The sequence below is a fragment of the Colius striatus genome, chromosome 26 (genome assembly GCF_028858725.1).
Source record: "Colius striatus isolate bColStr4 chromosome 26, bColStr4.1.hap1, whole genome shotgun sequence".
Lineage (NCBI taxonomy): Eukaryota > Metazoa > Chordata > Aves > Coliiformes > Coliidae > Colius > Colius striatus.
In genome coordinates, this window is record NC_084784.1 from 2,832,096 (window position 1) to 2,856,134 (window position 24,039).

Sequence of the window (24,039 nt, forward strand, 5' to 3'; positions counted from 1 at the left end):
TCCCCTGGTTTGAGACTCACTGGGTGAGGTGGGTGCATCCCTGGTGTGAGGGCTGTGGGTGCATCCTCTGGTGTGAGGGCTGTGGGTGCATCCCTGGTGTGAGGTCTGGGTGCATCCCTGGCGTGACACTCACTGTCCGAGGCGGGTGCATCCCCTCATCCCGCTGCACACGGGGACACCACGGGCCGGGCAGCGGCAGCAGCCGGCACCCACAGACTCCCCTCTCGGCAGAGCGGCCACCGGCACGGACCATGATGGACCTGAAGGTGGATGAGGAGGAGGTGGACAGCGGGCAGCCCGTGAGCCTCCAGGCCTTCGCCAGCAGCTCCACGCTCCACGGGCTCTCGCACATCTTCTCGTACGAGCGGCTGTCGCTGAAGCGCGTGGTCTGGGCTCTGTGCTTCCTGGGCTCGCTGGTGCTGCTGGCCCTGGTCTGTACCAACCGCATCCAGTACTATTTCCTCTACCCCCACGTCACCAAACTGGACGAGGTGGCTGCCACCAGACTCACCTTCCCCGCCGTCACCTTCTGCAACCTCAACGAGTTTCGTTTCAGCCGGGTCACCAAGAACGACCTGTACCACGCCGGGGAGCTCCTCGCCCTGCTCAATAACAGGTGAGGGATGCTCAGGGTGCAGAGCCAAAGCTGCCCCACCACACCAGCCCCACGTGTGGCTGGAGAGCTCGGTGGCTGCTGTGGGCTGCACCCCCTTAGTGCTCCCTCCACGAGGAAGAGGGGGCTGGGTTAGTTTGGCTCTGCAGCTGGATGTGGTGGCTTGTGCCAAAAGCTGCCACAGCTCCTGGGCACGTGGCTGCCGTGCTGGGCTGCTCTGGATGGCTCCCAAGCCTGGTGTGTGGCACGTGCAGCAAGGCCAGGGCCAGCCTGGGATGCCTGCAGGGTGGACTCAGTGTGGCTGGCTCCTGCTCCACCTCCTGGGTGCCTGACACGTGCAGCAGAGCTGGGGATGCCAGCAGGTGAAGCCACTGAGCATCTCCCATGCCCCAACCCCCCAGGCTGGAGGTTGGTGCCGTTCCCTGGGCTGTGTCAGGGTTCCCAGGGAAGCCCCTCAGCCATCTCTCCACAGCCCCATTGCTGCAGAGCAGCTCCCTGCCAAGGGGCTTCACCTCTGCCCCAGCCCATGTTCCAGGGAAGGGTTTGCAGCCACAACACCCAGCACACTCATGTCCCAGCAAGGCCACTGCCCAGAGCTGTGATGCCACCAAAGGCACGAGACCAGCTCAGGGGCGAGTGAGACGGGTTTGGTAGGTGGCTGCTGCTGCCTGACTTCTCCTCCTCATCCCTTGGGCCACTCTGTGCTGTTGGACGCTCTGTGATTGCCACACACAGAGGTAACTGGTGTGAAGCCCAAATGCTTTCACCAGCAGGAGCAGCCACCACCATGAGATCTGAGCTCTCACCTGCCCTGTCCCCCTCAGATACGAGATCCCAGACACGCAGACGGCCGACGAGAAGCAGCTGGAAATCCTGCAGGACAAGGCAAACTTCCGAAACTTCAAGCCCAAACCTTTCAACATGTTGGAGTTTTATGACCGGGCTGGACACGACATCAGGGAGATGCTGCTGTCCTGCTTCTTCCGTGGGGAGCCCTGTACCCCCGAAGACTTCAAAGTGGTGAGTGCCCCCCTGGCCCCAGCCCAAGGCCACGTTTCCCCTCACTCAAGGAGGGTGTTTGTCCCCCTTGTAGCCTCTTCTGGCTCTCTTCAGCTTGGAAAGGACCAGCAGCATCTTCATTAGTGGGGATGCCACTGGGTGCTGCCCAGGAAGGTGCTGCTGGTTGTGGCTGCACAGGGTGGGATGCTCCTGCGTGGCCAAAGCTCCGTGGGACCACTCGGGCTCTGCACAGCAGGGTTGTGCACGCTGGGCTGCAGAAGTGCTGCGTGGTGAGGAGGCACCAGTGGGAAAGCCACGCTGCTGGTGGCCAGTGGAGACCCCAGGGAGCCCTCAGGGCGAAGCAGGTCCCGGTGGCACCGTGTTGTGTCCCACCACAGAGGTTGAGCCTCGCCTGGGTGCGCGGCTCCAGCGCACAATAAAGCCTTTATCCCCCCGCGCTGCCTCTCCCCCGTCCAGCTGGGAGTTAAACAGTGCTGGCTATTCGGGGGCTGCCTAATCAATTCGGCACCAGGGGTGGCTGTTCCTGAGCTGGCTGCAGCTCTGCACTGTCCAGGGGCTTTGTCTCCATCCCCAGCCCGGCTGTGTCCCACCGGTGCCCCACACCAGGGCGAAGCCGCCCAGCACGTGGTTTGGGTGGCTTTCATCCTCGGTGATGTGGAGCAGTTCCCTGTTGTCAGCTGTCAGGCATTTTATTTGTTAAATGGAGGCGAGTTGCAGCCTGGAAGGGGCTGGATCCTCTCCAGAGGTGCTGCTGAAGCAGGGCCAGGTCCCAGCCCGTGTGTGGGCAGCGGTGTCCCGGTGTCTGGGGTGTGTGTTCTGCGCCGGAGCGTCCCCATCCCGCCTCCTTGGCCCCGTCCCTCAGGCTCCAAAAGCTCTGCTTTCTGCATCTCTGAGTGGCAAAAGCAAAAGAGACTCACAGCTGGTTCGCTGTCCCTGCCTGGATTGTTCCTTGTGAGCAGGTTGGGAAGGTTTTGTGGCTTTGGTTGGTAAAAGGCGTCCCCAGGCTCCGGTTCTGTTGCGCTTCGGCTCCGTCTCGTGGCCTTGGCCAGGGCTGTGTGTGGCAGGGCTGGGGATGCTGCTGCCTGCACCCAGGGCCCCAGCAACCACCTCATCACCACCTCATCCCGTGGAGCTCTTTAGGAAACCTTTGCTCTGTCCCTGCCTGGAGGTCCCAGAAGCTTTGGAGGGGTTTGTTTGCCAGGTCGATTCCCACCGCCTCGCTGCTCCATCCTCCTGGCTTGCAGCGTTCTCACCCAGGCTGAGCCAGGCTGGGGGCTGCTCCGTGCCTGGTGCCACTGGGCCAAGCTGGTGGGTGCTGGGACCCATCACCCAGTGATGCACCATCAGCCCTTTGCCCCATGCAGGGGCTGCTTCAGCCCCATGTTTTGGGAAGCCCCTCGTGCTGCCCAGGCCAGTGGGATGCTCCGAGCGAGCCCTTGTGCACCCTCTCACAGATGCTGTGTCTGGAGTGGAGCTTTGACACTGAGGGTCTGCCCAGACCCCCCCTCCCCCTGAGACCCCCCCATGCTGGGAGGAGCTGCCTGTGCATCCTCCCCCTGCTGTGCCCATTCCCTCTCGGGTACCATGGCCGGGGGTGAGGGGGAGATGCAGGGGGCTGATGCAAGGGGGGAGATGCAGGGGGGAGATGCAAGGGGGGAGATGCTGGGGGGAGATGCAGGGGGCTGATGGGGCCAGCTGAGGGGCCAGCAGCCCCCTGGGCAGTGCTTGGCCACATGCTGGTGCTGAGCAGCTCCGGAGGCGACGGTGGAGCCGCGGCTCAGCCTCCAGCACCGCGGCCGCCGTGTTATCGGTCCCCAGCAGAAGGGAAAGAGGGAGGGAGGGAGGGAGGGAATGCAAATAAGGGGCTGCCTTAACGGGAATATCTGCCTCCTGCCCACCCCTCCCCACCCCCAGCGCTGCAGGAGGGTGGGAGAGCATCGCTGGGGAGGGGAATCGTGTGTGTGTGTGTGTGTGTGTGTGTGTGTGTGTGTCCCCTCCACGGGCTGAGCCTCAGCACAGGCAGCATCCCCTGGCTCACAGGCTGGTGTGGGGAAGCCCATCCTGGGATCAAACAGGCTTTTCCCAGCTCTTCTTTCATCCTATGTCATCACCAGGTCACATCAGGGGGAGGCACAGTGTTGTTCCTCTCCCTCCATCTGCACCCCCAGGGGCTGGGTGCTCCCATGCAGGGATGCTCCTGGGACTGAGCATCTGACCCAGTTTGGACTCATCCTGTACAGGGGACTGAACCCTCTGAGAAGACCCAGGAGAGGGGAAACAATTGGCTCACCCCAGCTCTGCCCTGGCTCTTCACAGCCCCTCCAGCACCATGGGGGGTGTTGGCACCCACCAAAGCTCCCCCCCTGCAGCGGTTCAGAGCGAGGAGCAGCCCACAGAGGGTCCAGCCACCTCCTCTCCCCAGCCTCAAAGCCCAGAGGGGCAAACACAAGGCTGAAGGGCAAATCCTGACCCCACTCAGGGCACAACCCCAAGGCAGAGGATGCCCCATCACTGGGGCTGTGCCCAGAGCCTGGGTGGGCAGAAGGAAGGGGGATCACCCTCTCTGTCACCTCCATTTCGGGCCTGTGCTCCCCAAGCTGCTCATGAGCAGCACAGATCAATGTCTCACACTGGCTACTTCATTATTTATAAGCTGGAGCCCTTGTTCCTCTGCAGGAACTGATGGCCCCACTGGCTCCCAGTTGCATGTTCTGTCCTTCCCTGTGCTGGCAAAGGGCACCCAGAGCCCTGCTCATCCCCCTGCTCACCCCCCCTGGATCTGCTCCTGGCAGTCCCATCTCTGGGCTTTAAACCTCATTCATCTTCTTTCCATCCAAAGGAAAAAGGGAGAAATCCACAGGACAAGCTTCCTCTGCACAGTGGGGTGGCAACTGGGGCTGCCCCATGGCATTGAGGCTCAGGATGGTGCCCCCTCCCTCGTGAAGCCCCTTCCTCAGGGCTCGGTGCAGCCTGGGGTGAGAGGAGCAGCCATGGCCAGCGTGGCACAGCGTGCATCTGCAGCCTTTCCTCCTCACACCCTGTGAGCCTGACCTGAGGAGAACCACATCCCCAGCTCCTCAGCACTGAGCTGCTTCAGGGCCCAGTGGCTGGGGCTGGCATGGGAGCTGAGCTCTGGGGCACAGCACACGGGGCATCCTTGATAAACTGGGGAGGATTAAGACCTCTGGACCGTTTCCATGAAGCTCCAGGGCTGATCTGGCACTAGAGAGAATTGAGTTTGACATGGAGATCATGCTGCTGCCTTTTGCATTGGATTCTGCATCCTCTGCCCTGGAAATACCGAGTGCACAGATGAAGAGCAAGGCAGGGAGCAGAAAAGGTCTGGAGTAGTCCCAACAATCCCTGACCATACTCCTCCTCTCCTTCCTCCCACCTCCAGAGCAATGCAGGAGCTACTATGGTGGAGAATGGACCCAAGAGCATCTCTCTGTACCCCCCCTTTACCTCAGTGAGCCTCTCCTGAACCACTCTGCACCTTGCTGAACCCACTGCACCCCACCAGGTCCTGCTGTGCCCCCTGAACCCTGCTAAAGCCCTGGACAAGGACCCAACAAGACAACAAACCCCTTGTGTTGTTCAAAGCAGCCCCGTTGGTGCATCCTCCAGCACCCTGGGAGCTCGCAGGGAGGGTGCAGTGGGACACACTGACCTCAGGCTCCTCAGCCAGGAGCTGCTGCTGCTCTCCCTGCTCTACCTGGACCCTCAGCCCCATGGGACCCACTGAAGGACCCAGAGCTCCAGCCCTTGGCCCCACACAGAGCTGTGGCAGGCTGGAGCCCCCCCGGGAGCAGAGCCCTCCCCCCCTCCCCAGTGCAGCGTTAGGGGATAATCACAGAGCCAGAGTGAAAAGCATCTCCAACACAGCTGGAGAGAGAGGGCACAGGAATTACTGACACCCAGATCTTTCCTGGAGCTTTAGACAGTTCATAAACAAGCCCCATGGGCCCACCTGGCTCTGGAGGAACAGCTCGGGGAGCAGCGGGGGCAGTGTGGGGCTGGTCCCCAGCACCCAGCGAGCCCCAGCAGCTCCCAGCACAGCACCCAACGAAGCCATCACCTTTCTGAATGCTGTGAAACAGTCAAGGGATTTCTGTAAGTCACTTCTGAAGGCAGCACACGGGCTCCTACAGGACTTAAAGCACCCCGAGCCGCTCGCACGTCGCCGTTGCTTCGGAGGAGTTGATTCACCTCCAGCATCCCGGCAGCACCGTCCCCAGCAGCATCATCTGCACCCTCCTCACCAGCCTCTCCCTGCACCCTCCTCACCAGCCTCTCTCTGCTGCCAAACAGCATCATTTGACCCCCACAGGTTGCATCATTTTCCAGATGAATGAGACAAACCCCGTGGGAACCCCGGGGCGAGATAATTGGAGGCGATGGTGCAGAGGAGCAGCCACACACGGGCCTGGGGCTGCTGCTGGGTGGTGACCTGGCTCTGCTGGGGAGCACAGCAGGGCAGGAGCACCCCAGATCCATCACCTCAGCTGCAGCTCTGAGGCTTTTGAGTATCAGAGTATTTTGCTCAAAGCAAATCACTCCTAAGGCAGCCGTGAGCCGTGTTGCCCTCGGGCAGGGAGCAGATACCGGTGAGCGTTGCTCCTCTGCTGCCTCCTTTCCCCAGCTCCATCCAGGCTCTCCCAGGCACAGCCTTTTTCCCACGGGGTGCAGGCAGGAGTGGGCAGCCCTCAGCTGCTTGTGGCTTTGCTGACACACAGACAGCAGCTCTCTTCCAACGGCAGTTGCGTTTCACACTCGTTCTGCAGCGGGACAGTGATGCCGTGGCGTGACCCCGGTGCAAGGGCTGCGTGGGGGCAGAGCTGCCCAACCTGCCACCCTCTTGGCTGACCCAGCACAGAAGAGGGGCAGGAAGCAGTGGGCTGAGGACATCGGTGCTGGGCACCTGCCTGTGCCCCAGTGCTGCTTCAGCAGCAGCTCTGCAAGGCAGCGCCTCAGTCGTTCAGCGCCTTGAGGCTCTGAGCACTGGACACCATGGCTCCCACGGGTGGGAGAGGAGAGGGAGGGACAACAAGCCCAGCCAGGGGTTCTTTAGCCCCTGTCCCCGTGCAAGGGCAGTGACCAGCCCCAACAGCAGGCACAGCCCTGCCCAGAGCCCCAGGGCACAGCAGCACAGCCCAACGTGTCACGCCAGGAGCTGGGAGCGGATCAGATGCACCTCGGGCCGTTCCTGCTCCCCTCCAGGTGCCTTTGCACATGAAGAGTCGTTAACAAATGAATTATTAACTATTAATAATCAGCTTTAATGGCATCTGTGGCTGCTGGAAGAGAAGAGGAAGCTTTTGAGTGCCATCCAGCTGTGATGGAGACAAGGATGTGACGGCTGTACCCCAGGCACAGGTGCCTCATGGACACTGACCTGCAAGGGAGCTGCAGCTGGGAAACGCAGCCCTGGACCAGCAGCAGCACGTGGCACTTCTCCAAATCATTATGTCCCCTGGTGTCCCTTCAGCCTTTACCTGAGACCAGGCTGAGTGGCAGCAGCTGTGGCTATTTCAAGGGATCTGCCCAGGAAACCTCCTGGTGCTGTTTTGTCTCCCTCCTCCCTCTGGTAACAGAAGCTGAGGCAGAGGCAGGCAGGTCCCCTGAGCACAGGGAGGACACAGGAGGGAGAGATCTCCACAGGGAGATCCAGGAAATTCACTGTCTCCTGTCTTTTTGCCTCAGTTTTCGTTTCTCTGCCTTCTCACGGACGCCTTTATCTCCTGCAGAGCGTTTGGCTGGAGCCAGGGCTCTCCAGCAGGCATCTCTGCAACCCCCACGACTCAAGGAGCTCCTCAGCATCTCAAGCTGTTTATTTACAGGCCTCACCATTTGGATGTTAGAACCTTTCCTTTAGTTTTTGGACTGGTTTTTGTGGTACAGAGGGGTTGGTGCATCCAGGCCCTTACCCCAAGGACATGGGCAACGTGCTTCCCACTCACCCTCTGGCTTCTCAGGGGTTTCAAACCTCGTGCTCCCCACTCTCCTGGCAGCCTCATGACCCAGTGAAGGGCTGGGGAGACCCATCCCCAGCAGCCTCATGCCAGGGCTGTGTAACCACCCTGCTTGGATGAGATGAGACTGGAAGAGCGTGATGCACACAGAGGCAGAGCGGGTGAGCACGGCAGGGAGACCAGAGAGGAGCAGCACTTCTCCTCCCCACCACCACCAGTGAAGCAGTCAGCTCAAATCTGCTGCACAAACTGCCTCAGCAATTGTGAAGGATGGTGGAAAAAACAAACCCCCCCAAACCTGCTTAGGGGTGATTGGCAGGGAATACAGAAAGGCATCAGGATAAGCATCTGCACAGAGCAATCTCAGCTCCCTGGGAGCCAGCAGCACCTCAGGAGCATCCTCTGCACCCTGGCAGGGCAGGAGACCCTTCCATGGCACAAAGAGACATCACCAATGGGGAGTGACAGGCTCAGCCTAACAGGCTCTTTCAGTTATGGGAGTGCAAAGAGATTGTGGCACGAGGAAGGAGGCTGTGGATGCACAGGGAAGGGTCTGGCTGCAGGTACATGGGCCTGTGGAGCTGCAGGAGGGTCCTGGCTGAGCCCCCCAGGCACTGAGTGACCTCAGGAGCATCCTTTGCATCCTCCTGCATCCTGGCAGGGCAGGAGCCAGCCCAGGCCTGGGGACCCTTCATGGCACAAAGGGACATCACCAATGAGGATCCAGCAGAAAGCATTCCAGGCTCTTTCAGTTATGGGAGTACAAAGAGATTGTGGCACGAGGAAGGAGGCTGTGGATGCACAGGGAAGGGTCTGGCTGCAGGTACATGGGCCTGTGGAGCTGCAGGAGGGTCCTGGCTGAGCCCCCCAGGCTCTGAGTGACCCCTCACCCCGGGGCAGCAGCAGCAGCACCCAACTGGGAAGAGCTCAGCAGTGCTGGCCCAGAGAAGCTTTGAAAGATTAATGGAGTTTAAATGGAAGCGTTTGGAGAGGAGATAAGGCTCATCTGATATGAAATCATATGGAACAACGGGAGCCAGGGAGGCCCTGGGTCCATAATGAAGTCCACTTAGCTCCTTGCTCACCACAATGTGGTTTTATTAAAGTCCTGTGCTGCAGATGCTGAGGCTGCAGCCAAGAACCCCAGGCAGGGGGCACCTGGAGCATCCAGGCCTGCACCCCGAGCCCTGACACCAAAAGCAGCTGGGATGGGGCACACCAGCCCTGCTCATCATCCCAAAAAGGACCCTTTGGGCTTCCTGCCCCTGGTGTGAGGCAGGCACAGGGTCCTGAGGGCTGGGGCTGGGCTGCCTGGGCCCGCAGGGACGGGGTGGAGAGGAGGAGGAGGAGGAGGTGGGGAATAATACAAGAGAGGGGAAAAAAGCTCCTTTTTAATCATCAATTTTTCTGCATTAGAATGTGACATGCTAATCCACTGTGAAGCATCTAATCTGGGGGATAAAGGGCTGGATAACACACGCTGCAGCCGGCTGGGCTGGCGGGCAGAGCCGAGGCAAGGTGGCAGCATCTGATAAGGGGCAGCAGGATGAGTGCCAGCAGGTCCCACTGCCCAGGCAACCCCACCTTGCTCAGCTGCCTCCACTCTCTGCCCATCACCAGGGTCAGGGAGGGGGTCAACAACCCCAGAGCCCTCCCCAGAGCAGCTCATCCTGCCCAGAGCAGCGCTGTGGGTGCCACCACTCACCATCCTGGCAGCTCTGGGAGCTGCAAAGCACCTTTCCTGCTCATCCTGCCCAGAGCAGCGCTGTGGGTGCCACCACTCATCATCCTGGCAGCTCTGGGAGCTGCAAAGCACCTTTCCTGCTCATCCTGCCCAGAGCAGCGCTGTGGGTGCCACCACTCACCATCCTGGCAGCTCTGGGAGCTGCAAAGCACCTTTCCTGCTCGTCCTGCCCAGAGCAGCACTGTGGGTGCCACCACTCACCATCCTGGCAGCTCTGGGAGCTGCAAAGCACCTTTCCTGCTCATCCTGCCCAGAGCAGTGCTGTGGGTGCCACCACTCACCATCCTGGCAGCTCTGGGAGCTGCAAAGCACCTTTCCTGCTCATCCTGCCCAGAGCAGCGCTGTGGGTGCCACCACTCACCATCCTGGCAGCTCTGGGAGCTGCAAAGCACCTTTCCTGCTCCAAGGAACTTGATTTTCCTCCCTTCCAAGGCGATGCCCTGCAGGAGCAGGACGAGCTGGCTGCAGGGTGCCCCGTCAGATACCCACCCCTCCAACCCTGCTCCTGACTGCTGGGGGGTTGCACCTGGTCTCATCCTTCCCCAGCAGTTGGCTGTGACCAGCAGGGGTGGTGTGGTGGTGCTTGGCAGGGACAGGCAGTGGCTCCTTAGGGAAGGGAGCAGGGTCCAGGCTCCCAGGCGCCTCCTGCCACCGGCTCCCCAGGGCCAGGCTGGTGCTTGCAGGGATAACAGAGCTTGCAATGTTGTTTTCTCCTCGCCTCCTCGGGGATTGGTTTATCTCTATGAATAACTCCATCCCAGCTTTGATCTCCTGTGCCATTAAAGCGTGACAGGCTGTGAAATGTGCTGTTGCTGCCGTCAAATCCCTCCCGCTGCCTCCCCTCCGCCGCCTCCGTGCTCCCCTCCCCAACCCCGGGAACCTCCTTTCCTGGGGCCTGTGACGAGCTGCAAAGCAGCCCAAGAGCTCCAGGCTGGAGGCCAAAGGCTGAGCTGGTGCTAGGAGAAGCCAGGCTCCTTCCAGCAGCCCGTGTCCCTCCTGCAGTGAGGAGGAAGGGAAGGAGCATCCCTGGTCCTCGGCGGTGGGTCGGGGCACAGAGGCACCACGGGGGCTGATGTCACGGCTAATTATAGCATCCCCCATCCCTCTCTCCCCCGCCAAAGCTTTACCTGAGAGAGGGTAAAAATAACTCCTGGCGAGGGAGGAGCTGGAACGAGCCCAAGGACTCCTCCAGCATCTCCAAAACTTGCACAAAGGCGGGACAGCAACGTGGGGACACGGCCGGGCTTTGTCCCTGCTCCTGGAGTGGGGACCCGCTGCCTCAGTGCCACACAGCTCCTCTCTGCCAGTGCCCACGGTCACCTTCACCCTGGATCAAGTGTCAGCCCTGGGATGGGACAGTAACCAGAGCAGGGCTGAGCCCCAGCGCTCCCTGCAGCTGCCTGAGCCCAGCCAGGAGGGTGAATGGCCCCAAGCTGATGGAGTGGTTTCATTGCAGCGCCTCCCTCTCCCTGCTGCAGCTCCCAGGAAGACTCATCACACCTCCCCACGCCTCAGGATGGGATCAGCCCCTCGCTCACACCATCAGGGACCATCCCACAGGCTCCCAGCGGCACCACTCACCTGGCAGCGCCCTGCCAGGGCTAAACAAACCCCACCAGGCTTCTCCTTCCTACAGACACAGAAACTCCCTGTCCTAGAGCTGAAGAACATGAGAAATCCCACCCCAGCCTCAGCCAGCTCACAACCCACTTGCTCCCTGCCAAAAGCACCCTGTAGCACGGTCTGGGTGAGATGCTCCCACAGGACTGAGACAGATGAAGCCCAGGGTGCAGCTGCAGCTTGTCTCCATCAGAGGCAAAGGGCCGGGATGTGACCTGCTGCTACGGTCTGGCAGCTCCCAGCCACTCAATCTGCCTCCCTGCTCTCATTTCCCAGAAGGAGTTTCCAGCTCAGACTCTCTGGATTGCTCCCAGAAGGCACGACCTTGCTGTCAGCTCTATGAAATTTCATCCCGTGGCTCTGGTGCTGATGCCCAAGGTCACTCACCCTCCCTGCCAGCGTCCCCAGGGCTGTGGCAGCTGCCAGCATCCCTCTCACACCACGCTGCTGTTGGGAATATCGAGCTTGGGGAGCCCCAGGACAGCCCCTCGAGGGACAATCACTCATCGTTTTGGCTGAGCCTGCTTTGGCAGGGATCCCCAGCCCCTGACACCGGTGTGCCTGGCTCAGGAAGAGCAGCCAGCCTTGCACTGCTCCCAGCTCAGAGTCCTGCAAGTTCCCTGCTTTGTTCCTGCTGGGTTTGGTGGTGCCAGTGGGCTGGGATGGGCTCAGGGACTGGGGATCCCTCAGTGTGTGTGGGGAAGGAGGCACAGCAGCCCCAGGGGTGGGCTCCAAACCTCCTAAGCCGTGTTAGACGCCTCCTTCCCCTCGGGCCGGCTGGGATGAGGCTGGAGATTGCTCTGTGGTCACATCCCAGGCTTTAATGGAGTGCTGAGTGCAGGGAGGGGGGAAAAAAGCAAACCACAAGAAGGGGCTGTGCTTCTACAGCAGGGCTGCAGGGAGGAGACAGCCAGCCCTGCTGCCAGCTCCATCCCAGCACCCTGCCTCGGGGCTGCCCCCCCAGGACCCCCAGCCCCGGGGGAAAGGTGACACACCACGTGCTGGCTGGGACCTGCAGGAGGAGTCATCACCTGAAGCACAGCAGCACCCAAACCCTGCCAAAACCAGCCCTGGCTTGGAGAGGGACGGAGCTCAGGACGTCGCCTTTGGCAGATGCTCCCGCAGGGACGGTGCTGCACGGGCAGGATGGAGCATGACAAGAGCCTGAGGACACCACAGCACCCCTTCTGCCCTCACCAGCACCAGCTGGGCAGCAGGACAACGTCAGCAGCGCTTTGGGACAGCCTCTGTGTCCAGCTGCACCCACGAGGAACCCGGAGAGCCCGGCATATGGTGGCTCAGGAAACAGGCTGGCGGCCAGCGGGAGAGCCTGGCTGGGCTGCCAAGCGCCGGGTGCCAGCACCGGGCTGCCCCACGGCCGGGATGGAGGGCTGCTGTGGGCAAGGCAGCAGCTCACAGCCCCCTGCACAGCCCTGTTTGTTGGTGGCAACCCCTCGGAGCAGCAGCGGGAGCTGTCGGTGCCTCTGGAGCCGGCGACCCGCAGCCGCAGCCGGCCCGTCCCGGGGGACGCGGGGAGCCCGCAGAACCGCCCCTCGCTCCTCCTCCCCTCCTCCTGCTCCTCATATACCCTCCTCCTCTCTCCATCCCCTCTGAGTATCCCTCTGCTCCTCTCCCTCACGCTCGCCTCTCGCTCCTTTCTTTCCCATCTCCATTTCTCTTCTCCCAACGTGCCCCTTCCCTGCCCTCTCCCACACCCCGAGGAACCGACCCACCGTTGGAGACCCCCCCAGGCAGCGGCAGGTTGGGGATCTGGACCCTCCACACCAGGCAATGCCTCTCCAGATACTCTGCACCGTGTCCTTCTCCAGCGAGGACGGGCCGACAGAGGCGGCGAGGGCAGAGGCTGGAGCGGACGGGTTCCTGTACGGGCAGGATGAGGATGACGAGGAGCAGCCGGAGAGCACGGGGGCAGCGACGGACCTGGTGGCCTTTGCCAGCAGCTGCACGCTGCACGGGCTGAGCCACATCTTCGTGGAGGGCAGCCTGGGAGCTCGGCAGATGCTCTGGGCGCTGGCTTTCCTCCTCTCCCTCTCGGTCTTCCTCTACCAGGTGGCGGATCGCATCGCCTACTACCTGGAGTACCACCACGTCACGCTGCTGAGCGAGGAGGACAGCCCCGCGATGACCTTCCCCGCCGTCACCTTCTGCAACGTCAACCGCCTGCGGGTCTCTCAGCTCACCCAGCAGGACCTGCTTTACCTGGGCCCCCTGCTCAACTACGAACCCGGCATGGAGCTGGGTTTTAGCCCAGCTCAGCCTGACCCCTGGCAGGAGGACGAGCCCCTCGATCTGTTTGGGTTCTTTAACCGCAGTTGCCACCGGCTGGAGGACATGCTGCTGAGCTGCAGCTACCGCGGCGAGCGCTGCGGCCCCGGCGACTTCGCGGCGGTGAGTAGCCCTCGGCCCTGGATGCTGCCACCCAGGCGTCTCACTGGGACACAGGGAGCGGCCCCGAGGGCTCTGCTTGAGGAGGAGGTGCCTGGCTTCTCCGTCCTGGCATCAGCACCAGCCACACTGGCCTGGCACACCCGGGCTGGCAGCGGCTCGGCGGCGTGGAGACGTGACAGCTGCCGGCTGGGATGGACGAGGAGGGACGGAGGGGCTCTGGATCCCAACCAGCCTCACCCCTGGAGGAGCGTTTGGAGGAGGCCGTGGTGCAGGCGTAGGGCTGGGCGCCGCCGTCCCGGGGAGCTGGGGCTGCCGTGGCACCTGTGGGGTCGAGGTGCCAAATATCCGCTCCGAGCCCTGTGCCGTGCTGGGGAACGGCTCCTCCTCTACTGGCAGTTCCAACAGGGCAAGAGCTTGAGCCACACGATGCCCTCAGGCTGGGGACAGCCGTGTTCCGGGCTGGTGGTGCCCCCCTGGCTCCGTGCCCCCAGCCTCAGCGCCGTGTCGTCTCCCGCAGGTCTTCACCCGCTACGGGAAGTGCTACACCTTCAACGCGGGGCAGGACGGGAAGCCCCGGCTCATGACCATGAAGGGAGGCACCGGCAACGGGCTGGAGATCATGCTGGACATTCAGCAGGACGAGTACCTGCCAGTGTGGGGGGAAACAGGTAACCCCCTGCCCCAGCAGCTCGGTCACCAGCAGCTCCCAGGGTCCTTCCCCGGCCCCTTCGCAGCTCCCCACCCCACTGGTCCACATCCCTCAGGCTCCTTCCTCTCCCCTCTTTCCATGTCTCATCACTTTGGGTCCTTCTCTTTCCTTTTTCCTTCTTGTCTTTGCTCTTTGCCATGGCAACTCCCCATCAGTTGAGACAAGCAGCCATCCCTTGTTTATAAATAGAGGCAAACGCTTTCCCTGCTGCTTTCGCTCTCCCTGGGTGCTGGAGCAGGAGGGTCAGGGGCAGAGGAGACAAGGAGATGCTGCAGCAAAACAGATGGATGGACATGTGAAGAGTTTGCCCAGGGGAAGGGTGGGAGACAGGAGAACTTTTGGTGCCCCTTGCAGCGGGGTTTGGTGCGGCGCTCACCCGCTTCTCTCTGCCACAGACGAGACCTCGTTTGAAGCCGGGATCAAGGTGCAGATCCACAGCCAGGACGAGCCCCCACTGATTGACCAGCTGGGCTTTGGGGTGGCTCCCGGCTTCCAGACCTTCGTGTCCTGCCAGGAGCAGCGGGTAGGGACCTGCTGGGGGAGGGGGGAAAGGTCTGAGATGCTCCTTCCCACCCCGTGCTGCGGGACACCGACCCCGCGCCCCTGTCAGGACGGAGCGGGGACCCAGCTTTGGGGAGGGATGCAGCACATCCCCCTGCTGTGACGGGGTCTAGTGGCCTTCCCTCCTCACTCCTGGCTTCTTCCCTCCCCCAGCTCATCTACCTGCCTCCTCCCTGGGGCGACTGCAAGGCCGTGGCGGGCGACTCGGAGTTCTACGACACGTACAGCATCACGGCGTGCCGCATCGACTGCGAGACGCGCTACCTGGTGGAGAACTGCAACTGCCGCATGGTGCACATGCCAGGTGAGCCCCTGCTCCCTGCCCAGCAGCACCTGCCCCCTGGCACAGCCCCTCACGCCATCCCACTGCAAAACCCTCCCCCTTGCTGTGTCCCCACAGGAGATGCCCCTTACTGCACCCCGGAGCAGTACAAGGAGTGCGCGGACCCTGCCTTAGGTGAGGCTGCCCTGCCCCGTGGCACCGAGCTCTGGCTGCTGGGTTTCTCCTTCTCTTCATCTCCTTGCTCTGTGTGTGTGTGTGTGTGTGTGTGTGTGTGTGTGTGTGTCCTTCCCCAGATTTCCTGGTGGAGAAGGACAACGAGTACTGTGTGTGCGAGATGCCCTGCAACGTGACCCGCTACGGCAAAGAGCTCTCCATGGTGAAGATCCCCAGCAAGGCTTCTGCCAAGTACCTGGCCAAGAAGTACAACAAGTCTGAGCAGTACATCGGGTAAGAGGCCGCTGGCAGCCTGGGCTGGGGCAGAAGGGCTGTGGGCAGGAGGTCAGAGAGGTTGTGCTGCCCCTCTGCTCTGCCCTGCTCAGAGCACCCTCCAGCCCCCGCCGCAGGCTGACGCCGCGTGTCCCGCGCAGGGAGAACATCCTGGTGCTGGATATCTTCTTCGAGGCTCTGAACTACGAGACCATCGAGCAGAAGAAGGCCTATGAGGTGGCTGGTTTGCTGGGTGAGTGTCAGCAGCCCCTGCACAGCACCCGGGAAGGATCCTCCAACCAGGCCCCCTGTGCCGTGACCCCGCTCCCGAGGCGCTGGGATGTGGCTCTGCCGTGGCAGGGACGAGTTGTGCCTTTGCTCTGCTCCCTCTGCCGCTGGCCACAGCCCTGATGGCTTCCCTGTCCTCTGCAGGTGACATTGGGGGGCAGATGGGGCTGTTCATCGGGGCCAGTATCCTCACGGTACTGGAGCTCTTCGACTACGCCTACGAGGTGAGTGTCAGCGTCCCGTGGCTGCTGGGGGGAGCCCCCAGAGCAGCGAAAGGCTGGTGTGGGACACGGGGAAGAGCCACCCCTGAGCCCCTGCAGGGCTGAAATCTGGCTGCCACAGGTGATAAAGCACCGTCTGTGCCGGAGGGGAAAGTGCCGCAAGAGCCACAAGAGGAACAACACGGACAAGGGCGTCGCGCTGAGCATGGACGACGTGAAACGCCACGTAAGTGTCCTGGGAGCTGCTGCACGTGTCCTGGGGGCTGCTGGTCCCCTCTTGCAGCTCAGAGGATGCCCCAGATATGCCATGTATTAAGAAGGAGGAGGAGGAGTGTCGCTGTTCTGGGGAGAGCTCGGGGAAGGAGGAGAGGCGTCAGGCGGAGATGCTGCAGGGAGACGGGGTTTGGTCTCTGTGGGACCTGGGTGGAAGCGGTGACCCCAGTGTCCCATTGAGGCAGCAACGTGGGCAAGGAGCCAATGGCAGCCTGGGGGCAGCAAGTGTGGGCAGCAGGGCCAGGGAGGTTGTGCTGCCCCTCTGCTCTGCCCTGCTGAGGCCTCAGCTGGAGTCCTGGGGCCAGTGCTGGGCTGCCCAGCTGCAGAGGGACAGGGAACTGCTGCAGAGAGGCCAGTGCAGGGACACCCAGATGCTCAGGGCACTGCAGCATCTTCTGCTGAGGAAAGGCTGTGGGACCTGGGGCTGTTCAGCCTGGAGCAGAGGAGACTGAGCTCAGGGGGAGCTCATGAATAGCTCCAAGTGTGTCCATGGTGGGTGGCAGGAGGTTGGGGCAGCGCTTTCTGCTGTTGGACCAGGACAAGGGCTGATGGGATGGAGCTGGAACACAACCAGTTGCATTGAAACACAAGGAAGAAGCATTTCAGTGTGAGCTGAGGGAGCCCTGGCCCAGGCTGCCCAGGGAGGGTGTGGAGGCTCCTTCCTTGGAGCTCTTCAGCACCCCCCTGGATGAGTTTCTGTGTGACCTCATGTAGGTGGGAGCTGCTTCTGCAGCGGGGTTGGGCTGGATGAGCTCTGCAGCTCCCTTCCAGCCCTTGACCATGCCGTGACTCTGACCCACCCTGTGCCCTGCAGAACCCCTGTGAGAGCATACGTGGCCACCCTGCAGGCATGACGTACGCAGCCAACATCCTACCTCACCACCCCGCCCGGGGCACCTTCGAGGACTTCACCTGCTAACCGACGTCTGGATGTACCAACCTGAGCTACCAAAGCCCTTTGGGGAGCTGCCCTTCTCCCCTGCCAGCGCCAGAGGAGACACACACCCAAGGACACCTTTGCTCCTCGCCACGGTGGGACACGGGGACACAGCGCCACGGCTGGGGTCGGGTGCCGCTGGAAGCCGTCTGGCAGCTGCTCCCCCGGCGCAGGGACTCGAGGACGCTCCGGCGAGGGGAGCGACACGCACAGCGGGCTGGGGCACGGGCTCTGCCCCATCCCCTCCTACGGCTCCCCTCGGCCTTTTTAACTACAAAAACCCAGAAGCCAAGAAGAAGCAGCCGCTCAGGCCGCAGAGTCTCCAGCCACAGCCCTGTCTCGTCCGTCTGTCCGTCGTCTCCATCCCCATCCCGCCGCCACCCCGCAGCCTGGCAGAGGGCTCGAACCTCGCTGGTGTCCCGGGGCTGGGGGTGGCCCCAGGGCTCAGCCTCGCCTGGGTGCTCCTGGCTACTCCACGTGCATGAAGACGGGGCCCCTGCACCTCTGCAAACGTCTTCCTCAGCACCCTGTGCCCAGGCGCTGAGCTGGCAGGGGACGGACACCCCGCGCCTGGGCGCTCTCCCACGCCGGGTAACGGCGGGATCTCCCTGCCCATCCCTCCCACAGTCCCTTCCTGTGCCCAGGGAACCTGGGCTTCCCAAAACCAGCCATCCCCAGGGGAGAAAAGCAGATGGACAGCTCCTGGCTCCTGTTTCAGCTGCAGCCACCGGCCCAGCTCAGCTCAGCCAGGGCATCAGCCCCTTGGCACGGCCCCAGCACCAAACGGGCTCATAGGCTGAGGGACACCCCATGGCACAGGGTGCTCTGGTCCATGGGACCACAGGCTCCCACCCCACTGACCCCCCCCAACCCCTGGCAGCAGCTGCCCCCAGGCACCATGAGCCCTGGGTATCTTTGGGGCTCCCATGGGTTGCTGCCCTGGGTATCTTTGGGACTCCCATGGGCTGCTGCCCTGGGTATCTTTGGGACTCCCATGGGCTGCTGCCCTGGGTATCTTTGGGGCTCCCATGGGTTGCTGCCCTGGGTATCTTTGGGACTCCCATGGGCTGCTGCCCTGGGTATCTTTGGGGCTCCCATGGGTTGCTGCCCTGGGTATCTTTAGGGCTCCCATGGGTTGCTGCCCTGGGTATCTTTGGGGCTCCCATGGGTTGCTGCCCTGGGCACCACAAGCCCTGGGTATCTTCAGGGCTCCCATGGCTCGCTGCCTGGGACCCGCTGCTGCCCTCCCCCTGCACACAGAGGCCTGGCTGGGCAGCGGGTCCAGCACCAGCCACGTCTCTGCTCCCCAGCTTTGCTCTGTCCCACTCCCAGCTGAGTGGGCACAGGCTTCCCCAGCCCCTGCCAGCCTCCCCCAGGCTCCACACAGCAAGCAAGAGCCCTCCCAGGGCCCAAGTGCTACTTATCTTTAAGAGCTTTTGCAATAAGTCTTTTCAGCAATTATTCTTTCCTAAGCTGCAGGTTTGCTTTGGTTCTTGTCATGGCTCTCACAATGATTTGCTTCCTGACCAAACCCAGCTGGGGGGGTCAGTCCTTGTGCCCAGCGATCGCCCAAAGACGACGGGTCGGCCACATCCATAAATTTTCTTATGGATTTCTCCCTGATGGTTCATTGTGTTGCATTTATTTATTCACCTTTCTCTTGCTTTTCCTTCCTTCTCTTTATTTTCTTTCTTTCTGTCTTCCTTCCTTTCTCTCTTTCTCTCTTTCTTTCTCTTTCTTTCCCTCTCTTTCTCTTTCTCTTTCTCTTTCTCTTTCTCTTTCTCTTTCTCTCTTTCTCTTTCTCTTTCTCTTTCTCTTTCTCTTTCTCTTTCTCTTTCTCTCTTTCTTCCTTTCTCTCTTTCTCTCTCTTTCTTTCTTCCTTTCTTTCTCTTCTCTCTTCCTTTCTCTCTTTCCCTTTCTCTCTTCCTTTCTCTCTTTCCCTCTCTTTCTTTCTTTCTCTCTCTTTCTTTCTCTCTTACTTTCTTTCTCTTTCTCTCTTTCTTCCTTTATTTCTCTCTCTTTCTTTCTTCCTTTCTTTCTCTCTTTCTCTCTTTCTCTTTCTCTTTCTCTTTCTCTTTCTCTTTCTCTTTCTCTTTCTCTTTCTCTTTCTCTTTCTCTTTCTCTTTCTCTTTCTTTTCTTTCCCTTCCTCTTCCTCTTCCTCTTCCTCTTCCTCTTCCTCTTCCTCTCCCCCTTTCCCTTTCCCTTTCCCTTTCTCTTTCTTTCTCTTTCTCTTTCTCTTTCTCTTTCTCTTTCTCTTTCTCTTTCTCTTTCTCTTTCTCTTTCTCTTTCTCTTTCCCTTTCTCTTTCTCTTTCCCTTTCTCTTTCTCTTTCTCTTTCTCTTTCTCTTTCTCTTTCTCTTTCTCTTTCCCTTTCCCTTCTCTTCCTCTTCCTCTTTCTCTTTCTCTTCCCTCTTTCCTCTTCCCCTTTCTCTTTCCCTTTCCCTTCCTCTTTCTCTTCCTCTTTCTTTTCTTTCTTTCTCTTTCCCATTAAAGCTTTTAAAGATGGGGCTGGGATTTGACCTTGATGCTCACCTGTTGAAGCCTACAACTCTTTTTCTTTGTTTCTATTATGTCATCTGCATTTTATATTTCTTATATATAATATATATGACTATATATATATGTGTACATATATATATATCTCTATATATGCATCAGATCAGTGTAGATACCCATCTAGTAGCATTTAGGCCTTGTTCATGTGCCATTCTTTCTCTCTTTTCTGTTACTGATCTCTGAATGCCTTCAAGTGTATAAAGTGTTGAATCCTCTCTGGTATCTGTACTATGTACACACATTTTCATAGGAAGCACAATAAGATGACAGATGCATTGTACATCAATACCTGCTACTCTTAACGATGATATAAAGAATGGTATAACTCATGAACACTGAGCCTTTGTCTCTTACTGAGCTGCTGGAAATGCTCCCCAAGGAGGCAGCTGGAGATGCATCAGCCCAGGATGTTCTTCAATCATAGAATCACAGAATCATTTGGGTTGGAAAAGCCCTTGGAGCTGCTGGAGTCCCAGCCCTGGCCTCACCCTGCCCAGCCCAGCACTGACTCTCAGCACCTCACCCTATGGCTTTGGGATCCCTCCAGGGCTGGGCACTGCCCCAGCTCCCTGGGCAGCCTGGCACAGGGGCTCACACCCCTCTCAGGGAAAAAGTCTTTCCTTGTCTCCAATCTGAACCTCACCTTTCAGTGAAGGCATCACTGAAGTCATGGAGCCAAGACCAAAAGAGAGGAGGGACGAGAAAGCTTTGCCCTGGACTTCCAGCCCTGTCTTTAAAGGTGAACAAGAATTCCAGCAACATCTGAGCTGATGTTGAGCAGAGTCACGTTAAAACATCCCTCTGCTCAGTGCTGGGCTACTGTGGCCATCACTCTGGCTACCTAAGCAAGCTCCAGTGTGTCAATGCACCCTGAGGGACACTTGGGACTGGAGGGTGGGAACTGGCTTTTGCTCTCAAGCAGAGGGAGGAGAGTTCCCATGTGCACAGCAGCTGATCTCCCACAGCTCCAACACTCCCGTGGTTTGGGGCAGACACCTGAGATTCAGCAGAAATGAGTCACCAGCTTGACTGGCACCTGCTTTTCATTTCACCAGGTTGGTGGCACTTGTAGCACAAGCCATATGTAAACACACTTCTGCTCCTGAACATTTCCAGCTACAAAGAGCAGATGCAACGTGCCAGATCCAGCTCTGGGCATCTAAAAAAAGCTCTCAGAACCTCGTGGAGGCTGAATAAGAGGGAGTGGGCAGTGGGCAGGGGATGCTCAAATGCCAGACTCCCCCTGGTCACTTGGCACTGGTCCTGTCCCTGTTGCTCCTGGAAATGGCAGAGGGATGTTTTGCATTTAAACTAGAAGGGGCTTAGCTGCTCTTCTGGTCCTTCTCTGCCAGAGCTGCTGCTGCAAAGGCCACAGGGTGGGCTTTGCATATGAACAAGATAATAGAGCTAAGCCCAGGAGGGAGTTAATGAACCTGAATTAACTGTGGTGAGTCGCTGTGAGTAGCCAGAGCAGCTGACCGTGCCTGCTCCCTCTGCAGCTCCTGCACACAGGGCCAGCACTGACCCCAGCTCTGCCAGCTCTAACCTCTTCCACAGCTCCCCATTAACCTGCTTGGGCTGTGCTGGGAGCAGGTCACCCCATCCATCCATCACAGCCCTGTGTTGCAGAGCCACATCCCCACCTCAGCAGCACGGCTCTCTGGGGCAGCTGCTGCTGCTGGATGAGACTCCTGCCAGCCACAGCCTGGAACAGACTCACAGAGGAGCTGCCTGGACCCCAGAGGCTGGTACAAGGGCTGTGTGTGCCCAGCAGGTTGCCAGCCAGGACCCCAATGTGAGCAGCTCTCAGATAGGGAGCTGGGGGTGCTGGTGGGCAGCAGGATGAGCCTGAGCCAGCAATGTGGCCAAGAAGGCCAATGGCAGCCTAGGGTGGCTCAGAAGGGCTGTGGGCAGTAGATCAGAGAGGTTCTGCTGCCCCTGTATTGGGATGTTGTGTCCAGCTCTGGGCCCCTCAGCTGCAGAAGGACAGGGAGCTGCTGGAGAGAGCTCAGCACAGGGCACAGAGATGCTGCAGTGGAGCATCTGCCTTGTGCTGAAAGGCTGAGGGAGCTGGGGCTCTGCAGCTTGGAGAAGAGGAGCCTGAGGGCTGAGCTCAGTCATGTTGACAAGTGGCAGGAGGCTGGAGCCAGGCTGTGCTCAGGGATGGCCAATGATGGGACAAGGGGCAACGGGCACAAGCTGCAACATCAGAGGTTCCAAAGTGCCACGTCTGGCGCTCAGCAGCGAGACTCACGCTCTGTGCACCAGCCAGGAGTTAATTCCATCCCATGGGAAGAGCCTCTGAGGACCCACATGAGGATTGGCTGGGGCTCCCCTAGGCCTGAGGCACTGGGAAGCACCTGCTTGCACGCTGCTGCATTTACCTTGCAGGTTGTGTGGCTGCTGAAAGCCTCCAGAGCAAGGATTAATCATGCAACACGCACACGGGCACGGCAGAGATAGCATCACCTCTTCTCCTCCCCAGCAATAATCCCCAGTTACCACTTGCTCATTGCTCAAGCCACCAGCAGAAACAGGCACTGAGATATAATTACCCAATCCTGGCTGCTGCTTGGCTGCCTGGAGCCAGAGCCAGGCTGGAAGAAGGTTTCCAAGGAGCTGCTTTGTGCCAGGAGGTGCAGTGGAATCAAGGTGCACAGGGGCAGCGTTTCAAAACCCATTTCCACTGGGAGGAGCAAACCAAGCAAACCCAGGGGGCAGAGGGAAGGAGGAAGGACAAGTGTAAGGAGACACTGAGCCAAGGAAATGGGTTATTTTCCCCTTGTGCTTCTCACACAACCAGGATCAGGGCACAGAGGGGTCCCAGAACAACCCAGGGGGACAGAGGGCTGGGGTCACTCCCAGCTCAGCTCATAGCATCTCTCACTGTGCCAAGCTGAGCTGCTCTCTGAGCCCCTCTTCCCTCTCTCCATTACTCAGGTTAGCCTTTGCTTTCCCCCACTCCCACCCTCAGCCCGTGTGTGTCCCTCCCCAGGAGCCAGGCAGCTTCCCAAGCCTGCCCAAAGGGCTCTGAGTCTCGGTGAGAGTTGCATCAGAACAATAAGGAGCAGATAAGTTCCACTGCTTCTCCTTCCTCCCCATGAATATTTCATCAGGCTGCTGGGCTCTGAGCCCGTGTGAGGTGGCATTAAATTAACTGCATGGACACAGGGATGCTGAGACGCTGCTTAATGGTGGAGCTCAAAGCTCCAGGTTTCCCACTGAGGATGGGAAATGCTGCATCTGGCAGAAGAGGTGCCAACACATCCCCACTGCTCTGCTCAGTCCTCTGCACAGGACAGCCCCCCTCCCCTCTAAATGACCCCTGATCATCATTAATTGCTTAATTAATCCTTGTGGTGTGATTGCTGGCTTGGCTTTGGTTCCCAGGTTTGTGCTGCCTGGGGGCTGTGTTGCTTTTCTCTCTGAGCAGCCACAGAGGTAAGTGCTCTGGGGAACAGGGAACTGCATGCTAACACTTGCAGAAAGTGGCCTTCAGTTCTAGCTGTGTGCTTTCCATAGCAACCTGGGTGGGTGTCAAGGGAGAGAGGAATCCTTTTCCTGGGTGCTCATCCTAAACCTCAACAAACTGACTCTATTCATGCCCAGTTATGCCACCATAAGCTTGTGTCTTAAGATGTTAAGGACAGCAGTGCTGGTGCAAGGTGCAACTGCAGCCTCTGCATGTTGGAGTCCTCCATTCCCAGGGTGGGCAAAGCCACTGTGCTGCAAACACTTCCCAGGGCAAGGGAGGCTCCAGGACAAACATCTACTGCAACAGGCACTGTGTTTATACCAGTGACTGCTTTACTACAGCCTGGCCAGTGTGGGACTGGTGTGGCCAGTATGGGACTGACACCCCAACCCTCCTCAGCTCCAGGGCAGCTCTGACTGCAACAGCTCCTGTGCAGCAACTCTGATGGCTGCAGCAGAAACCAGCCAGGTTAAATCAGTGTGATTGCAGCTGAGGTAGGCAGATCAGTCCTTGCACATGCCTGAAGGGAGCTCGATGGCTGCTGGCTCAAGGATCCCTTATGAAAGGCTGAGGGAGCTGGGGCTCTGCAGCTTGGAGAAGAGGAGCCTGAGGGCTGAGCTCAGTCATGTTCACAAGTGGCAGGAGGCTGGAGCCAGGCTGTGCTCAGGGATGGCCAATGATGGGACAAGGGGCAACGGGCACAAGCTGCAACATCAGAGGTTCCAGAGACACACAAGGCAGAATCTGTTCCCTGCTGAGCTGAGGGAGCACTGGCAGGGGCTGCCCAGATGGGCTGTGGAGCCTCCTGCTCTGGAGACATCCCAACCCCAGATGGATGAGTCCCTGTGTGCCCTGCTCTGGGTGCTGCTGCTCTGGCAGGGGGGTTGCACTGGCTGAGCTTTGGACCCTTAATATTCTGGGATATGAAGCAG

The 24,039-nt window shown here is 59.6% G+C and overlaps 1 protein-coding gene across 2 annotated transcripts; it reads left to right on the forward strand.

Annotated features, from left to right (window-relative positions):
• The first annotated feature begins 251 nt into the window (after positions 1-251).
• ASIC1 (acid sensing ion channel subunit 1) lies at positions 252-17,058 on the forward strand. 2 transcript variants are annotated; one of them, XM_062015744.1, is made up of 11 exons: positions 252-616; positions 1,438-1,633; positions 13,896-14,046; positions 14,483-14,610; positions 14,802-14,952; positions 15,049-15,105; positions 15,225-15,378; positions 15,519-15,610; positions 15,790-15,869; positions 15,988-16,092; positions 16,954-17,058. In XM_062015744.1, exons 1-11 carry the CDS (start codon positions 252-254, stop codon positions 17,056-17,058), a joined length of 1,584 nt encoding a protein of 527 aa, XP_061871728.1. The 2 variants fall into 2 exon arrangements, with proteins under 2 accessions (XP_061871728.1, XP_061871727.1); XM_062015743.1 differs by lacking the exons at positions 252-616; positions 1,438-1,633 and adding an exon at positions 12,761-13,378.
• The last annotated feature ends 6,981 nt before the right edge of the window (positions 17,059-24,039 follow it).